A 15709-nucleotide genomic window follows, 5' to 3' on the forward strand; every position below is an offset into this window, starting at 1 on the left:
TGAGCTTCCAGATGACTGGGAAACTACAGCAGAGGTTATCAGGGAAACAGGTAGGAAGGTGCTAGGTGTGTCATCTGGAAGGAGGAAAGAAGGTAAAGACACTTGGTGGTGGAATGAGGAAGTACAGGAATGTGTCAAGAGGAAGAGGTTGGCTAGAAGGAAGTGGGATGTAGAAAGGACTGAGGAAAGTAGACAGGAGTACAAGGAAGCACAGCGTAGAGTGAAGAGGGAGGTGGCAAAGGCCAAACAGAAAGCTTACGATGAGCTGTATGACAGGTTAGACACAAAGGAAGGAGAGAAGGACTTGTACAGGCTAGCCAGACAGAGAGATAGAGATGGGAAGGATGTGCAACAGGTAAGGGTGATTTGGACAGAGATGGAAAGGTACTAACAACCCAGGAGAGTGTGCAGAAAAGATGGAAGGAGTATTTTGAGGAGCTGATGAAGGAGGAAAATGACAGGGAAAGAAGGGAGGAAGATGTGGATGTTGTGGAGCAGGAAATAGAAGAGATTGGAAAGGATGAGGTTAGGAAGGCTCTGAAAAGGATGAAGAGTGGAAAGGCTGTTGGTCCTGATGACGTACCTGTGGAGGTGTGGAAGTGCTTAGGAGAGACAGCAGTGGAGTTTTTAACCAGTTTGTTCAACAGGATTCTAGAAAGTGAGAAGATGCCTGAGGAATGGAGGAGAAGCGTTCTGGTTCCGATCTTTAAGAACAAGGGTGACACGCAGAACTGCAGCAACTATAGAGGAATAAAGTTGATGAGCCACACAATGAAGCTGTGGGAAAGAGTAGTGGAAGCCAGGCTTAGGAAGAAGGTGGAGATTTGTGAGCAGCAGTATGGTTTCATGCCCCGTAAGAGCACCACTGATACCATTTTTGCTTTGAGAATGTTGATGGAAAAGTACAGAGATGGTCAGAAGGAGCTGCATTGTGTCTTTGTGGATTTAGAGAAGGCGTATGACAGGGTGCCGAGGGAGGAGCTGTGGTACTGTATGAGGTCGTCTGGAGTGGCAGAGAAGTACGTCAGAGTAGTTCAGGACATGTATGAGAGAAGTATGACGGTGGTGAGATGTGCTGTAGGTCAGACAGAGGAGTTCAAGGTGGAGGTGGGACTACACCAAGGATCAGCTTTGAGTCCCTTCTTGTTTGCTATGCTGATGGACAGGCTGACAGATGAGGTCAGACAGGAATCTCCCTGGACAATGATGTTTGCGGATGATATTGGGATTTGCAGTGAGAGTAGAGAGCAGGTAGAGGAACAGTTGGAGAGGTGGAGGTTTGCTCTGGAAAGAAGAGGCATGACAGTCAGTCGTAGTAAGACAGAATACATGTGTCTGAACGAGAGGGATCAAGGTAGAAGCGTTAGGTTACAGGGGGCTGAGGTGAAGAAGGTACAGGAGTTTAAGTACTTGGGGTCAACAGTTCAGTGTGATGGAGAGTGTGGAAAAGAGGTGAAGAGGAGAGTGCAGGCAGGTTGGAGCGGGTGGAGGAAAGTGTCAGGAGTGTTGTGTGACAGAAGAGTGTCAGCAAGACTCAAAGGAAAGGTGTACAAGACAGTGGTGAGACCAGCTCTGCTCTATGGGTTAGAGACGGTAGCAGTGAGAAAGAGACAAGAGGCTGAGATGGAGGTAGCAGAGATGAAGATGTTGAGGTTCTCCTTAGGAGTGACCAGGTTAGACAGAATAAGGAACGAGTACATCAGAGGGACGGCTCACGTTGCCTGTGTTAGCAACAAAGTCAGAGAGGCCAGACTGAGATGGTTCGGACATGTTCAGAGGAGGGATAGTGAGTATATTGGTAGAAGGATGTTGGAGATGGAGCTGCCAGGCAGGAGGACAAGAGGACGACCAAAGAGGAGATATATGGATGTTATAACAGAGGAGATGAGGTTGGCTAGTGTTAGGGTAGAAGATGTTCATGATAGAGTTAGGTGGAGAAGGATGATTCGCTGTGGCGACCCCTGATGGGAAAAGCCGAAAGAAGAAGAAGAAGAAGAAGAAGAAACTAAATCTTAATTTCAACTAACACAAACATTTTCTACAGTTTATTTAGAAACATTAATGAGAAATTTGAATGTTTGAGTTCTTAAGGTTAAATTTCCGTGAACAAACTCACTGAAATTAACTAAAACTGAAAAATTGAATTTATTTATTACAGTGTTGGTTCAGTTGTGGATTAAAGATATACGTTCTACAATAGTAACAGTCAGTGAACTGACCTCAGAGTCTCCAGTCTACATTGTGGACTCTCCAGAAAACCACACAGCAGCTTCACTGATGAATCCTGCAGCTTGTCGTTGTCACTCAGGTCCAGTTCTGTCAGATGGGAGGGGTTGGACTTCAGAGCTGAGACCAGAGAATCACAGCTGATTTCTGACAAACTGCAGTTGTTCAACCTGAATAAAGAATAAACCATGTAGATCAAATCATTAATAATCAATCAGATATGTCCTAATCAATGATGTTTCCTCTAAAATGAGTAGAGTGACTTTGTCTCTCTGTTATTGTGGATCATCATAATGTCAGCCTTCTACAGACATCATCCAAATGTCACCACAACATTCATACAACTATTCATGTCAACAGTGATTCATAACATGCTGCTGACCTCAGTCACATCTGGAATTACAAGATAAATATCAAATCAGACATGACAGACTAAAAACTTACTACAATCCTTTTACTCATCACTGAAATGAATCAAACTTTAAAGAGCCACAACTGATCCAGTAAAAATGTCTAGCTTGGTCCTGGTCTGGATCCTGCAGATCAGATCAGGAAACACAGAACTAAACACAGATTAAACTGAACAAAAACTGTTTTAATCCCAAATTACAAATGATTTCATGAAAACTTTGGAAAATGTTCAGTAGAAATGTCAAATACATATAATTTACAGTTGATGGACTGAAACTTGTAAAACCAACAGTTTGGTTCTTTAAACCTTTTCAACACATTTAACAAGTAAATGCAGCTCTAGGAAAAAATACAATTCTCAAAACATATTTATTTTAAGACATCAGTCTGTCAGATTCCACAATGAGATGTTTGTATCAGTCATATTTAATCTAAATCCTAATTTCAACTAACACCAAACATTTTCTACAGTTTATTTAGAAACATTATTGAGAAATTTGAATGTTTGAGTTCTTAAGGTTAAATTTCCGTGAACAAACTCACTGAAATTAACTAAAACTGAAAAATTGAATTAATTTATTACAGTGTTGGTTCAGTTGTGGATTAAAGATATAAGTTCTACAATAGTAACAGTCAGTGAACTGACCTCAGAGTCTCCAGTCTACATTGTGGACTCTCCAGAAAAAACACACAGCAGCTTCACTCCTGAATCCTGGAGCTTGTAGTTTCTACTCAGGTCCAGTTCTCTCAGATTGGAGGGGTTGGACTTCAGAGCTGAGGCCAGAGAATCACAGCTGATCTCTGTCAACCTGCATTCTTTCAATCTGAATAAAGAATAAAAGATATACATAAAACAATTAATCATCATCATAAATGACTGTTTAAAGTTTCAGGAAAGAAGTTTGAATAACAAATGCAGGCAAATTTTTCAGCATCACATTGAGACATGATGGTCTTAATTTATCTATATCTTTCAATTGGAAGAAGGCAGTTATAGAGATTTCATTTATTTAATATGTAAAAGAGATAACCTAGACAAAGATACAGTGGAAGAAAAACTTTGTGAACCTTTGGGAATTTCATGGTTTTCTGCATTAATTTGTCATAAAATGTGCTCTGATCTTCATATAACTCACAACAATAGAAAAACACAGTCTGCTTAAAATAATAGTACACAAACATAATATGTTTTCATGTTTGTATGGAACATAACATGTAAATGGAAAGGGTTACAAAAGTATCTCCATGATGTTCATGTGTCCACAGTAAGACAGACTGTCTATAAACTCTAGGCGTGGTTGTCCTATAAAGATGACTGCAAGAGCATAGCGCAGAATGCTGATTGAGGTAAAGAAGAATCCTAGAGTGTCAGCTAAAGACTTACAGAAATCTATGGCACATGCTAACATTTTTGTTGACACATCTACAATTAGGAAAACATCAAACAAGAATATATTAGATGGGTGACATTGTAGCACAGTTGAATTTTGCAAAAGAGCACCTGGATGTTCCACAGTATTCTGTGGACAGATGAAACTAAAATTGAGTTGTTTGAAGAAAAAACAAAACAAAACACACAACACTATGTGTGGAGAAAAAAAGGCACAGCACACCAACATCAAAACCTCACCCCCACTGTAAAACATGGTGGATTGAAATGCTGTGGCATGACCTTAAAGAGTTATTCACACCAGACATCCCAAGAATATTGCTACACTGAAACAGCTTTGTGAAGAGGTGTGGTCCAAAATTACTCCAAATCATTGTGCAGGTCTGTCCTGCCAAAGAAGGGTCAACCAGTTGTTAAGTCCAAAGGTTCACATACTTTTTTCACCCCGCATTGTGAATTTTTACATGTTATGTTCAATAAAAACATGAAAACATATAATGTTTGTGCAGTATTATTTTAAGCAGACTGTGTTTTTCTATTGTTGTGACTTAGATGTAGATTGGAGCACATTTTATGACAAATTAATGCAGAAAACCATGAAATTTCAAAAGGTTCACAAAGTTTTTCTTGCCACTGTAACTCTGAGATTGAGCACAGTATTAATTGAAAAAGTGTTTCCTAATAATATTGCCTGAAGGGGACATATATAGAGTGAAAAGAATCAGTCCAAGCACAGATCCCTGTGGAACTTCGTAGCTGACTTTTCTGTGCATCGAAGACTCATCATTAACATGTACAAACTGAAATCTATCTGATAGATACGATTTAAACCACTCTAGTGCTGTTCCTTTAATCCCATTGACATGTTCCAGTCTGTGAAATAAAATGTTGTGATCTTTAGTGTTGAATGCACCACTAAGATCTAACAACATGAGTATAGAGACTAGTCTATTGTTTGATGCTAATAGAAGATCATTAGTGACCTTTACCAGTGCTGTTTCCGTACTATGATGTACTCTAAATCCTGAATGGAAAACTTCATAGAGGTTATTGCTGCGCAGGTGGTCACATATTTGCTTTGAAACTACTTTAAAAACCTTTGGTATGTTGCCTGTTAGTAAAGACAGATTGATCTGATCTAATATGGACGTGCTAATCAAAGGTAAAACATTTGAGCAGTCTAGTCGGGATGTGGTCTAAGAGACATGTTGATGGTTTCTATGAATTAATTACTGACATTAACTAAGCATGATCTACAGCAGGGGTGTCCAATCTTTGTACTCAAGGGCCGCTGTCCTGCTTGTTTTGTAACTAGCCCTGCACTTCCAGCTTCTGATTGGCTGAACACGCCTGATCCAGGTAATCAGCAGTGAGGAGGGCAGAGATAGGAAAACTAGCAGGATGGTGGCCCTCGAGGACGTGTTTAAAGTTCTAAACCATTTCTTTGGGTAATAAGGAAACAAGTTTGAATGCACATCAAAAACCTATTTACTTTGAATCTGCAGCAGATGAGCAGTGTGATATGTCTTATGCCAGAGACATGTTCCACATAACTGTATAATGACAGAAGACCCTGTTTCTTCTTTTGTATTTTTTTTTTGCTGTCTGTGTATCAGTACTGACAGAGACAAGAGAAACTCAGAGACACAGACACATCAGAGCTCCTTTTTCACAGCACTAACCGCAAATTTAAAATGCAGTGGAAAGCAACTGATTTAGACTTCTTTAGGAGACTTTAGGACACCTTGTCTTAGGTTCAGTTTTAATCTGACTTTGTGCAGACTTCAGTTTTAAAAACAAGGTATCACTACATGTAAGTATCTCTCTGTTCCTTAAAACTAACTCCTAAGGCAAGACCTCCTCACCCTCACCCTGCCTACCATTGTAACTTGTAAGTCGCTTTGGATAAAAGCATCTGCTAAACATAAATGTAAAACTTTCACTCCTCTGCTTTTCCAGTCTTCTGTCCTGCACAGACCACTTGTAAAAAGACAATTAGAAACCATGATACAATTGTCTTCTGAAAAAAATTACATAGATCTGAGTATCATACATATGTATCATACACTGTTACTTGTTTTCACAAGAAATCATAATAAATTTAAAGTGAAACATGCTGCTGAGTAAGTTGCACTGACAAAAGGCTAAAATGTTAAAAGAATCAATGTCCAAGAGAGAAACACTGACCTCAGAGTCTCCAGTCTACAGTTTGGACTCTTCAGTCCATCACACAGCAGCTTCACTCCTGAATCCTGCAGGTTGTTTTCACTCAGGTCCAGTTCTCTCAGATGGGAGGGGTCGGACTTCAGAGCTGATGCCACAACTTCACAGTGAGTCTCTGAGAGTCCAGAGACAGAAAGTCTGTGATGACAATATCACCATTAAAATGTATTTAAAACTGTTTTAACTTTAAATAACTCTTATTGATTTTGATCACAAAGCAGATTAACAGGAACAGTTGTAGGTCAGGCCAGTTGGCCTCTAGGCCACATGTCCTTGAGCAACATATAGAGAGAAGAGAGACAAGAAATATTTGTATTGTGTCTTCTAAATGACCTAAATACATATTTAGATATTTTGATCTTTATGCTATAAGATGACACTGACACAGGAAGGACCAGCAACTCAACCTGTGTTTTCTACAAGACGGAAACCTATACCCTCAAATGAATATTAGATAATTTAAATAATAGCATAGAGTCCTGGACTTCCTGTGGTGCCATACGAGCTTTGATAGGTGTTATGACACTGCAGATAATACTCAGATTCATTGATTTCTCCAACACACAGAGTAAAAATCTAACTGGTACATTTATGCAAATCACTGTTTCAACTGTTGTTGTTTGAGTCATTGATAGTAAATATATATTAATATTAAAATAATCACCCAACAAAGACACTGATGTGAACTGAAAAAGTTCAGTGGATTAACAACACGTGGCTGCAGATGTGAACTATGTGATTGTCACAGCTGAACCGTCACAGTGTTAGTATATTTTCAGTATTTTCCTTTAGCATAGTTAACAATCACCAAGTAATGACCACACTTAGTCTTTTATTTCATACAGCACATTTTATTTTGACAGTTTGTTTGGTAATTTCAGTGAACACAGTTTAATTAACATTCTGTCTTAATGTTTGTTTGCCCATTTAAATTGTTTAATGTTTCTTCTGTTTTTCCACGTGGCCAAAAAATTGGGCACCTATTGAGAGAGCTTCTTATACCCACAGGAAGGCGAAGAGGACAACTGGGTGTGTCCAGGAGGGGAGTCAGACAGATCAGATTTAATTTCATTGGATTTGAGGATTTGTTTGCTTGATGTATTTGCTTTGATAGTTAGATTTGTTTTGTAAAGACATTTTTTTACTTTATATTTGTATTAAGATTAAGGTTAATGTTTACTATTAGATTGAATATTTACTGTATGACTGTTCTCTGTCTGTCCAGTACAGCTGACCTTTGTCTTTTTATTTCTGTTTGTTCTGTTTATGTTATAGGGCCTTTATTTTGAAACAAAAGCCGATTTAGTCCAGTAAACTTAAACTTAAGCAGAAACTTAAGACCAGAAGTTGTTTCTGCTGAATTTGTGTTAAACCTCCATCAACCAAAGACAGAATTTAATGTTTTAATCTAAAGGACACAGACTGAACTCTCTTTAATGTTGCATGTAGTGGTCATGAAACAAGTGATATCTAGAAACTACACTGTTAAATTCCTGGTTAACAGTAGAAGAAATAATTATCAGATCTGGACTCACCGAGCCTTTCTGCAGTTCCTCACAGCTGGAATCAGTCTCAGTCGTCCCTCTGTTGATGTGTTGAACTTCTTCAGGTCCAACTCATCTAGAACCTCCTCTGACATCTGCAGCATGTAGGCCAGAGCTGAACAGTGGATTACAGAGAGGTACTTGTCTGATCTGTTCTCTGACTTCAGGAACTCTTGGATCTCCTGATGAACTGAGTGGTTGTTTATCTCCATCAGACAGTGGAAGATGTTGATGCTTCTGTCAGGAGAGATTTTCATCTTGCTCTTGTTCTTGTTCTTCAGCTTGTTGATGACTCTCTGGATGATTTCTGGACTGTTCTCTGTCTGACCCAGCAGACATCCTAAGAGTCTCTGGTTGGACTCCAGAGAGAGGCCATGAAGGAAGCGAACAAACAGGTCCAGGTGACCATTTTTACTTTTGAGGGATTTTTCCATGGTTAAGTTTAAGAAGTCATCCAGAGAAGAGGAAATGTTTATTTTTCCCAGGAACTCCTCCAGTACCTTTCTTTTATTGTTGTTGTAACAGTGGAACATGTAGACTGCAGCCAGAAACTCCTGAATGCTCAGATGAACAAAGCAGTAGACTGTTTTCTGGAAGATCACACTCTCTCTTTTGAAGATCTCTGTACAAACTCCTGAGTACACCAAGGCCTCTGTGACATCAACACCACACTGCTCCAGGTCTTCTTGGTAGAACATGATGTTTCCTTTCTCCAGATGTTCAAACGCCAGCCTCCCCAGCTTCAGGAGAACTTCTCTGTCAGCCTCTGTCAGCTCCTGTGGACTCTTCTCATGTCCCTCATCATACTTGTTCTTCTTCCTCTTTGTCTGAACCAGCAGGAAGTGTGAGTACAGGTCAGTCAGGGTCTTGGGCAGCTCTCCTCTCTGCTCTGTAGTCAACATGTGCTCCAGAACTGTAGCAGTGATCCAGCAGAAGACTGGGATGTGACACATGATGTGGAGGCTCCTGGATGTCTTGATGTGTGAGATGATTGTGCTGGACAGCTCTTCATCACTGAATCTCCTCCTGAAGTACTCCTCCTTCTGGACGTCAGTGAAGCCTCGTACTTCTGTTACCCTGTCAACACATGTAGGAGGGATCTGATTGGCTGCTGCAGGTCGGGAAGTTATCCAGACCAGAGCTGAGGGAAGCAGATTCCCCTTGATGAGGTTTGTCAGCAGCACGTTGACTGATGACTCCTGTGTGACATCAGACACAACCTCCCTGTTGTTGAAATCCAGTGAAAGTCTGCTTTCATCCAGGCCGTCAAAGATGAACAAAGGTTTACAGACAGCCAGCTGCTCTGCTGTGACCTTCTGTAATGTTGGATAGAAAACATGGAGCAGGGTGAGAAGACTGTACTGCTCATCTTTGATCAGGTTCAGCTCCCTGAATGAAAGCAGAACCAGCAGACTGACATCTTGGTTTTCCAAGTCCTCTGCCCAGTCCAGAGTGAACTTCTGCACTGAGAAGGTTTTTCCAACACCAGCGACACCGTACGTCAGAACCACTCTGATGTGTGTCTGTTGGTCAGGTAAGGCTTTAAAGATGTCGTGGACCTTGATTGCAGTGTCATGGAGGGTCTTCATCTTGGAACCTGTCTCCAGCTGTCTCACCTCATGTTGGGTATTAACCTCTTCACTCTGTCCCTCTGTGATGTAGAGCTCAGTGTAGATCCTGTTGAGGAGGGTTCCACTTCCTGTTTCATCACTTCCTTCAGTCACACATTCACATCTCCTCCTCAGACTGATCTTATGTTCATCTAAAACCTGCTGCAGACTAATATCGGCTGAAAGAAGAGAAACTATGTGAGACTGAAAAAGATAATCTGATGTATTATTTTCATCAGATACAAAAAAAAACACTAAATATAACAAAACATTCCCTCCATGTTATTTACATTTAGTCATTTATCAGACAGTTTTATCCAAAGTGACTCACAAGTGAGGTATAAGGCAAAGACAGGGTAAGCATAAGGAGGTCTTGCCTAAGGACCCCTATTACAGGTAGACCACAGCAGGGACCCCAGTCTTGAGCACGGAGGGAGGTGATCTTACCACTACACTATCCAGCCACCGTTGGTATTTTTAATCATTTTCTATGTCAGTGCTTAGTAACATACTGTAACAAATCTCTCTGACTTCAGAAATGATTCCATCAGCAGACAGATGTTCAGTCTTACTTTGTTCAGTGTTGGTCTGACTGACTCTCTGCAGTCCAGGTCTGGTTCTGGATCTTTTTCCACACTGGGGACAGGAGGAGTCTCCTGATGAACCAGACTCCCAGTATGAGGTGATGCACTGTCTGCAGAACCAGTGTCCACAGCTGGTAGAGACTGGATCCTTCAGGACGTTCTCACACAAAGCACACCAGGACAGCTGCTCCTCCATTAAATCATGACTCCTCCTTTTTCTGTAAACATGAACAGTAGTGGAGCTGAAAACAACTCACATGCAGCTCTCTCCCTAGATTTGTCTTAATGACCTGGTGTTTTTTTAACTCATGAATCAAGGTCCAGATCACCTCCCCTACCTTGTAACTGAATGGAGCTTATGACCATGATGTTTAAAAAACCTCACAGCTCTCTAATATAATAGATGATAACATTGTCTATGATCACGATCTGTGAGCAGTTAGTTAAAAAAGTTACATGACCACATAATTCATGTTTATAGTTCATGTGTAAGAAGAAAACATTTATTCATACACACCGACCCCTACAAAAGTGTTGGGAAGGTGAGGTCAGTTCCTTTATTTTTGCTGTAGACTATATAACATTTCCGCTTTTATTTTGTTTACCATTGGATCTGATAAACAACTTAGAAGATAGCACCTTTTGTTTGAACCCACACATTTTTTATTTAAGCAAAAGTCTTGTAAAATGTAAAATTAAAAGAATTATAGTGAATAAGACTTAATATTTAGTTTTAAATCCTTTGCATGCAATAAGTCCATCTAAGTTATTGACCTCACCAACGATTTGCATTCCTTTTTTTGTAATGCTTTTCTAGGTTTTCACTGCAGCCTCTTCAGTTGTTTGTTTTGAGTAGTTAATCCCTTTAGTCTCTGTCACAGTTAAAGGAAAGGGACGAACGGGTAGGGATGAACGAAAACTGGATTTAGTCATAGAAAAACGCACAAAACGGGGAACTAAGGGGGGTGTCAACGGACACTACATAAACAGGCTAAATACAAAAACAAAGTAACAACGTAAAACTACCTGAACGACAACAAGAAACCAAAGTACAAAAGAAAATAACTGCTCGGGGCAGGCAAACAACTCACAGAAACGGGTAACTAAAGTCCAGAGTTCAGAGGGGCATATCTGTAATGATTTAACTGTAATTGTTCTGATCAAATATTTAAAAAAATCTATTAATCCCAGAGGGAAATTGTTTTTCCTTGTTACAGCTGTTCTGAGTTCAGACAATAAGAAAAGAATCACAACAGAAAACATCTATACCAACACAAATACAAAATAACATCAGTGAGAACATAGAATATCTAAAGGTGGATGAAATAGCTCAATAATAGTCTGGGATGGAAGGTAGAATAGGTCTCCCGTAGATTTAGAACTATGTTTTCTATTTCTCAGCTTGTAAGCCTGATATAAGTCATCACAGTCAAAGTGGAAAAACAAAAACTGAATGACAAACTGGTCTACCAGTGGTGGTACAACTAGCATGAATGAAAAACAACCACTTCCCTAATCACTGTCTTTGCGTCCTGGACCAATAGTGCAGAGGTTAATTGAAGGCTAAGTGAGCTAGCTATGTGATTATAATTTATATAGTCGATGACAGTAGCAGAACATTAGCTCATTTTCTCAAAGTGAAACTCTGGTGACCAAAGAACTTTTATTCAGGACTTAGTTCTATGTTATATTTAATCTAGCCACAGGGGTTGCAAGCCAGTGACTTCTGTGCCGGTCCCAAGCCTGGATAAATAGAGAGGGTTGCGTCAGGAAGGGCATCCGGCGTAAAAATTTGCCAAAATAACTATGCGAATCATCCACAAGACTTTCATACCGGAACGGTCGAGGCCCGGGTTAACAACGGTGGAAATTTGACTACTGTTGGTCGAAGAAAGAGGGGAGGCAGAAGGGTTCGTGGTCAGAGAGACAAGGGAAAAGGCAGGAGCATACGTTGGCACAATGACAGGGAAAGGCAGAGAGCTGGCAGACATGATGGAGAGAAGGAAGGTAGATGTTCTGTGTGTGCAGGAGACAAGGTGGAAGGGCAGCAAGGCACGTAGTATTGGAGGAGGATACAAACTGTTCTACCATGGTGTGGATAGGAAGAGAAACGGGGTAGGAGTGATCCTGAAGGGGGAGTTTGTGAACAATGTCCTAGAGGTAAAAAGAGTCTCGGACAGGGTGATGAGCATAAAGCTAGAAATTGAAGGGGTGATGGTGAATGTAGTCAGTGGGTATGCGCCACAGGTTGGCTGTGAGTTAGAAGAGAAGGAGAGATTCTGGAGTGAGTTTGATGAGGTCATAGAGAGTATCCCCAGAGGAGAGAGAGTAGTTGTTGGAGCAGACTTTAATGGGCATGTTGGTGAGGGCAACAGAGGTGATGAGGAGGTGATGGGCAGGTTTGGTGTGAAGGAAAGGAATCTGGAAGGACAGATGGTGGTGGACTTTGCTAAGAGGATGGAAATGGCTGTAGTCAACACTTACTTCCAGAAGCGAGAGGAACATAGAGTGACATACAGAAGTGGAGGTAGGAGTACACAGGTGGACTACATCCTATGTAGACGAGGTCATTTGAGAGAGGTTAGTGACTGCAAAGTGGTGGTAGGAGAGAGTGTAGCCAGACAGCACCGCATGGTGGTGTGAAAGACGACTCTGGAGGTCAGGAAGGAGAAGAGAGGGAAGCCAGAAAAGAAGAACAAGTGGTGGAAGCTAAAGAATGAAGAAACTTGTAAGGAATTCAGGCAGAGGTTGAGACAGGTTCTGGGTGGTCAGGATGAGCTTCCAGATGACTGGGAAACTACAGCAGAGGTTATCAGGGAAACAGGTAGGAAGACGCTAGGTGTGTCATCTGGAAAGAGGAAAGAAGGTAAAGACACTTGGTGGTGGAATGAGGAAGTACAGGACTGCGTCCAGAGGAAGAGGTTGGCTGGAAGGAAGTGGGATGTAGAAAGGACTGAGGAAAGTAGACAGGAGTACAAGGAAGTGCAGCGTAGAGTGAAGAGGGAGGTGGCAAAGGCCAAACAGAAAGCTTACGATGAGCTGTATGACAGGTTAGACACAAAGGAAGGAGAGAAGGACTTGTACAGGCTAGCCAGACAGAGAGATAGAGATGGGAAGGATGTACAACAGATAAGGGTGATTAAGGACAGAGATGGAAAGGTACTAACAACCCAGGAGAGTGTGCAGAAAAGATGGAAGGAGTATTTTGAGGAGCTGATGAACGAGAAAAATGACAAGGAAAGAAGGGAGGAAGATGTGGATGTTGTGGAGCAGGAAATAGAAGAGATTGGAAAGGATGAGGTTAGGAAGGCTCTGAAAAGGATGAAGAGTGGAAAGGCTGTTGGTCCTGATGACGTACCTGTGGAGGTGTGGAAGTGCTTAGGAGAGACAGCAGTGGAGTTTCTAACCAGTTTGTTCAATAGGATTCTAGAGAGTGAGAAGATGCCTGAGGAATGGAGGAGAAGCGTTCTGGTTCCGATCTTTAAGAACAAGGGTGACACGCAGAACTGCAGCAACTACAGAGGAATAAAGTTGATGAGCCACACAATGAAGCTGTGGGAAAGAGTAGTGGAAGCCAGGCTTAGGAAGAAGGTGGAGATTTGTGAGCAGCAGTATGGTTTCATGCCCTGTAAGACCACCACTGATGCCATTTTTGCTTTGAGAATGTTGATGGAAAAGTACAGAGATGGTCAGAAGGAGCTGCATTGTGTCTTTGTGGATTTAGAGAAGGCGTATGACAGGGTGCCGAGGGAGGAGCTGTGGTACTGTATGAGGTTGTCGGGAGTGGCAGAAAAGTACATTAGAGTAGTTCAGGACATGTATGAGAGAAGTATGGCGGTGGTGAGATGCGCTGTAGGTCAGACAGAGGAGTTCAAGGTGGAGGTGGGACTACACCAAGGATCAGCTTTGAGTCCCTTCTTGTTTGCTTTGCTGATGGACAGGCTGACAGATGAGGTCAGACAGGAATCTCCCTGGACAATGATGTTTGCGGATGACATTGTGATTTGCAGTAAGAGTAGAGAGCAGGTAGAGGAACAGGGAGGTGGAGGTTTGCTCTGGAAAGAAGAGGCATGAAGGTCAGTCGTAGTAAGACAGAATACATGTGTCTAAACGAGAGGGATCAAGGTAGAAGCGTTAGGTTACAGGTAGCTGAGGTGAAGAAGGTGCAGGAGTTTAAGTACTTGGGTTCAACAGTTCAGTGTGATGGGGAGTGTGGAAAAGAGGTGAAGAGACGAGTGCAGGCAGATTGGAGCGGGTGGAGGAAAGTGTCAGGAGTGTTGTGTGACAGAAGAGTGTCAGCAAGACTCAAAGGAAAGGTGTACAAGACAGTGGTGAGACCAGCTCTGCTCTATGGGTTAGAGACGGTAGCAGTGAGAAAGAGACAAGAGGCTGAGATGGAGGTAGCAGAGATGAAGATGTTGAGGTTCTCCTTAGGAGTGACCAGGTTAGACAGAATAAGGAACGAGCACATCAGAGGGACGGCTCACGTTGCCTGTGTTAGCGACAAAGTCAGAGAGGCCAGACTGAGGTGGTTTGGACATGTTCAGAGGAGGGATAGTGAATATATTGGTAGAAGGATGTTGGAGATGGAGCTGCCAGGCAGGAGGACAATAGCAGCTGGTTAGTGTAGTGGTAACATCACCGCCTCCCATGTGGGACCTCCTCATGCTGCCCTGCCTACCAGTGTACCTTGTACTGACTTGTAAGTCGCTCTGGATAAAAGCGTCTGCTAAATGACTAAATGTAAATGTAAAATGAGGACGACCAAGGAGGAGATATATGGATGTCTTAACAGAGGACATGAGGTTGGCTAGTGTTAGGGTAGAAGATGTTCATGATAGGGTTAGGTGGAAAAGGATGATTCGCTGTGGCGACCCCGGATGGGAAAAGCCGAAAGAAAAGAAGTTCTATGTTATATTTGCATTATTGTTTGTGAAAGACATTTACACACACACACACACACACACACTTAGTCAAATTACTTCATTTCCATTTGTTTGTTTCTATTTTCTGATAATTGTTCTTGAAGCTATGTGTAAGACAGCAACAACAAAATACCAGTAAAGCTTGTTGTCATAATCCTTTTATGAGTTTTATACCTTAACAACAAAAACAGCTGGAGTCATAAATATTGGTATAAATCCTCAGTTTTATAAACAGACACTAATCATCTACAAACTAATCATCAGCAGTTCAAATATCTCATCATGGATCTTAATAAAAACCTCTGGACTGATGTTCTGCTTTACTGTGAAACGACTTTCAAAGGACAAAAACATTCCTCATTTGTTTTAATGTTTGTATAAAATAAAAATGTTGGTTTAACTCTTCGTCTTTTTGATAATATAAAGATAAATAGACATATGTGTAATGTGTAAATAATAACATTATTTTAAATGCATATAAATCTAAATCTATGATAACTGAGATCAGACTACAGTTGGTGAAAAGTCTATAAGTGGATCTTTCTGTACTGGGAATAAATGTAGATCAGATCAAATTATTTAGTGTTATTTCAAATCATTAACTTTCAAGGTCTCAGCTTGTTGACAATATTATTAAGAAAATAGGAAAGAGCATAGCTCAACTAATTAGTCATAAAAGGCATTAGGTTTATTTTAGAGGTCATTTGGAGCAGGTCTACAGCTCTGAAGGTAGATTAGTGTTTAGATGTTCACAGATTATATTTATTTATTAGATAATTTGACCAGGCAGAAATCT

General features: G+C 41.1%; 2 protein-coding genes across 5 annotated transcripts in view; both read right to left on the bottom strand.

Moving 5' to 3' along the window:
- LOC113163505 overlaps positions 1-15709 on the bottom strand; it is a 1294879-nt gene that overhangs the window by 768190 nt on the left and 510980 nt on the right. The gene's annotated exons all lie outside the window — the stretch shown is intronic.
- LOC113163500 (NACHT, LRR and PYD domains-containing protein 12-like) overlaps positions 1-15709 on the bottom strand; it is a 664684-nt gene that overhangs the window by 643940 nt on the left and 5035 nt on the right. For all 4 annotated transcript variants that reach the window (XM_026362199.1, XM_026362201.2, XM_026362200.2 and 1 more), the window contains exon 4: positions 9977-10206. In XM_026362199.1, coding sequence (XP_026217984.1) covers positions 9977-10206 — 230 coding nt within the window. The remainder of the gene's footprint in view (positions 1-9976; positions 10207-15709) is intronic.

The sequence above is a fragment of the Anabas testudineus genome, chromosome 2 (assembly GCF_900324465.2).
Source record: "Anabas testudineus chromosome 2, fAnaTes1.2, whole genome shotgun sequence".
NCBI classification, from domain to species: Eukaryota; Metazoa; Chordata; class Actinopteri; order Anabantiformes; family Anabantidae; genus Anabas; species Anabas testudineus.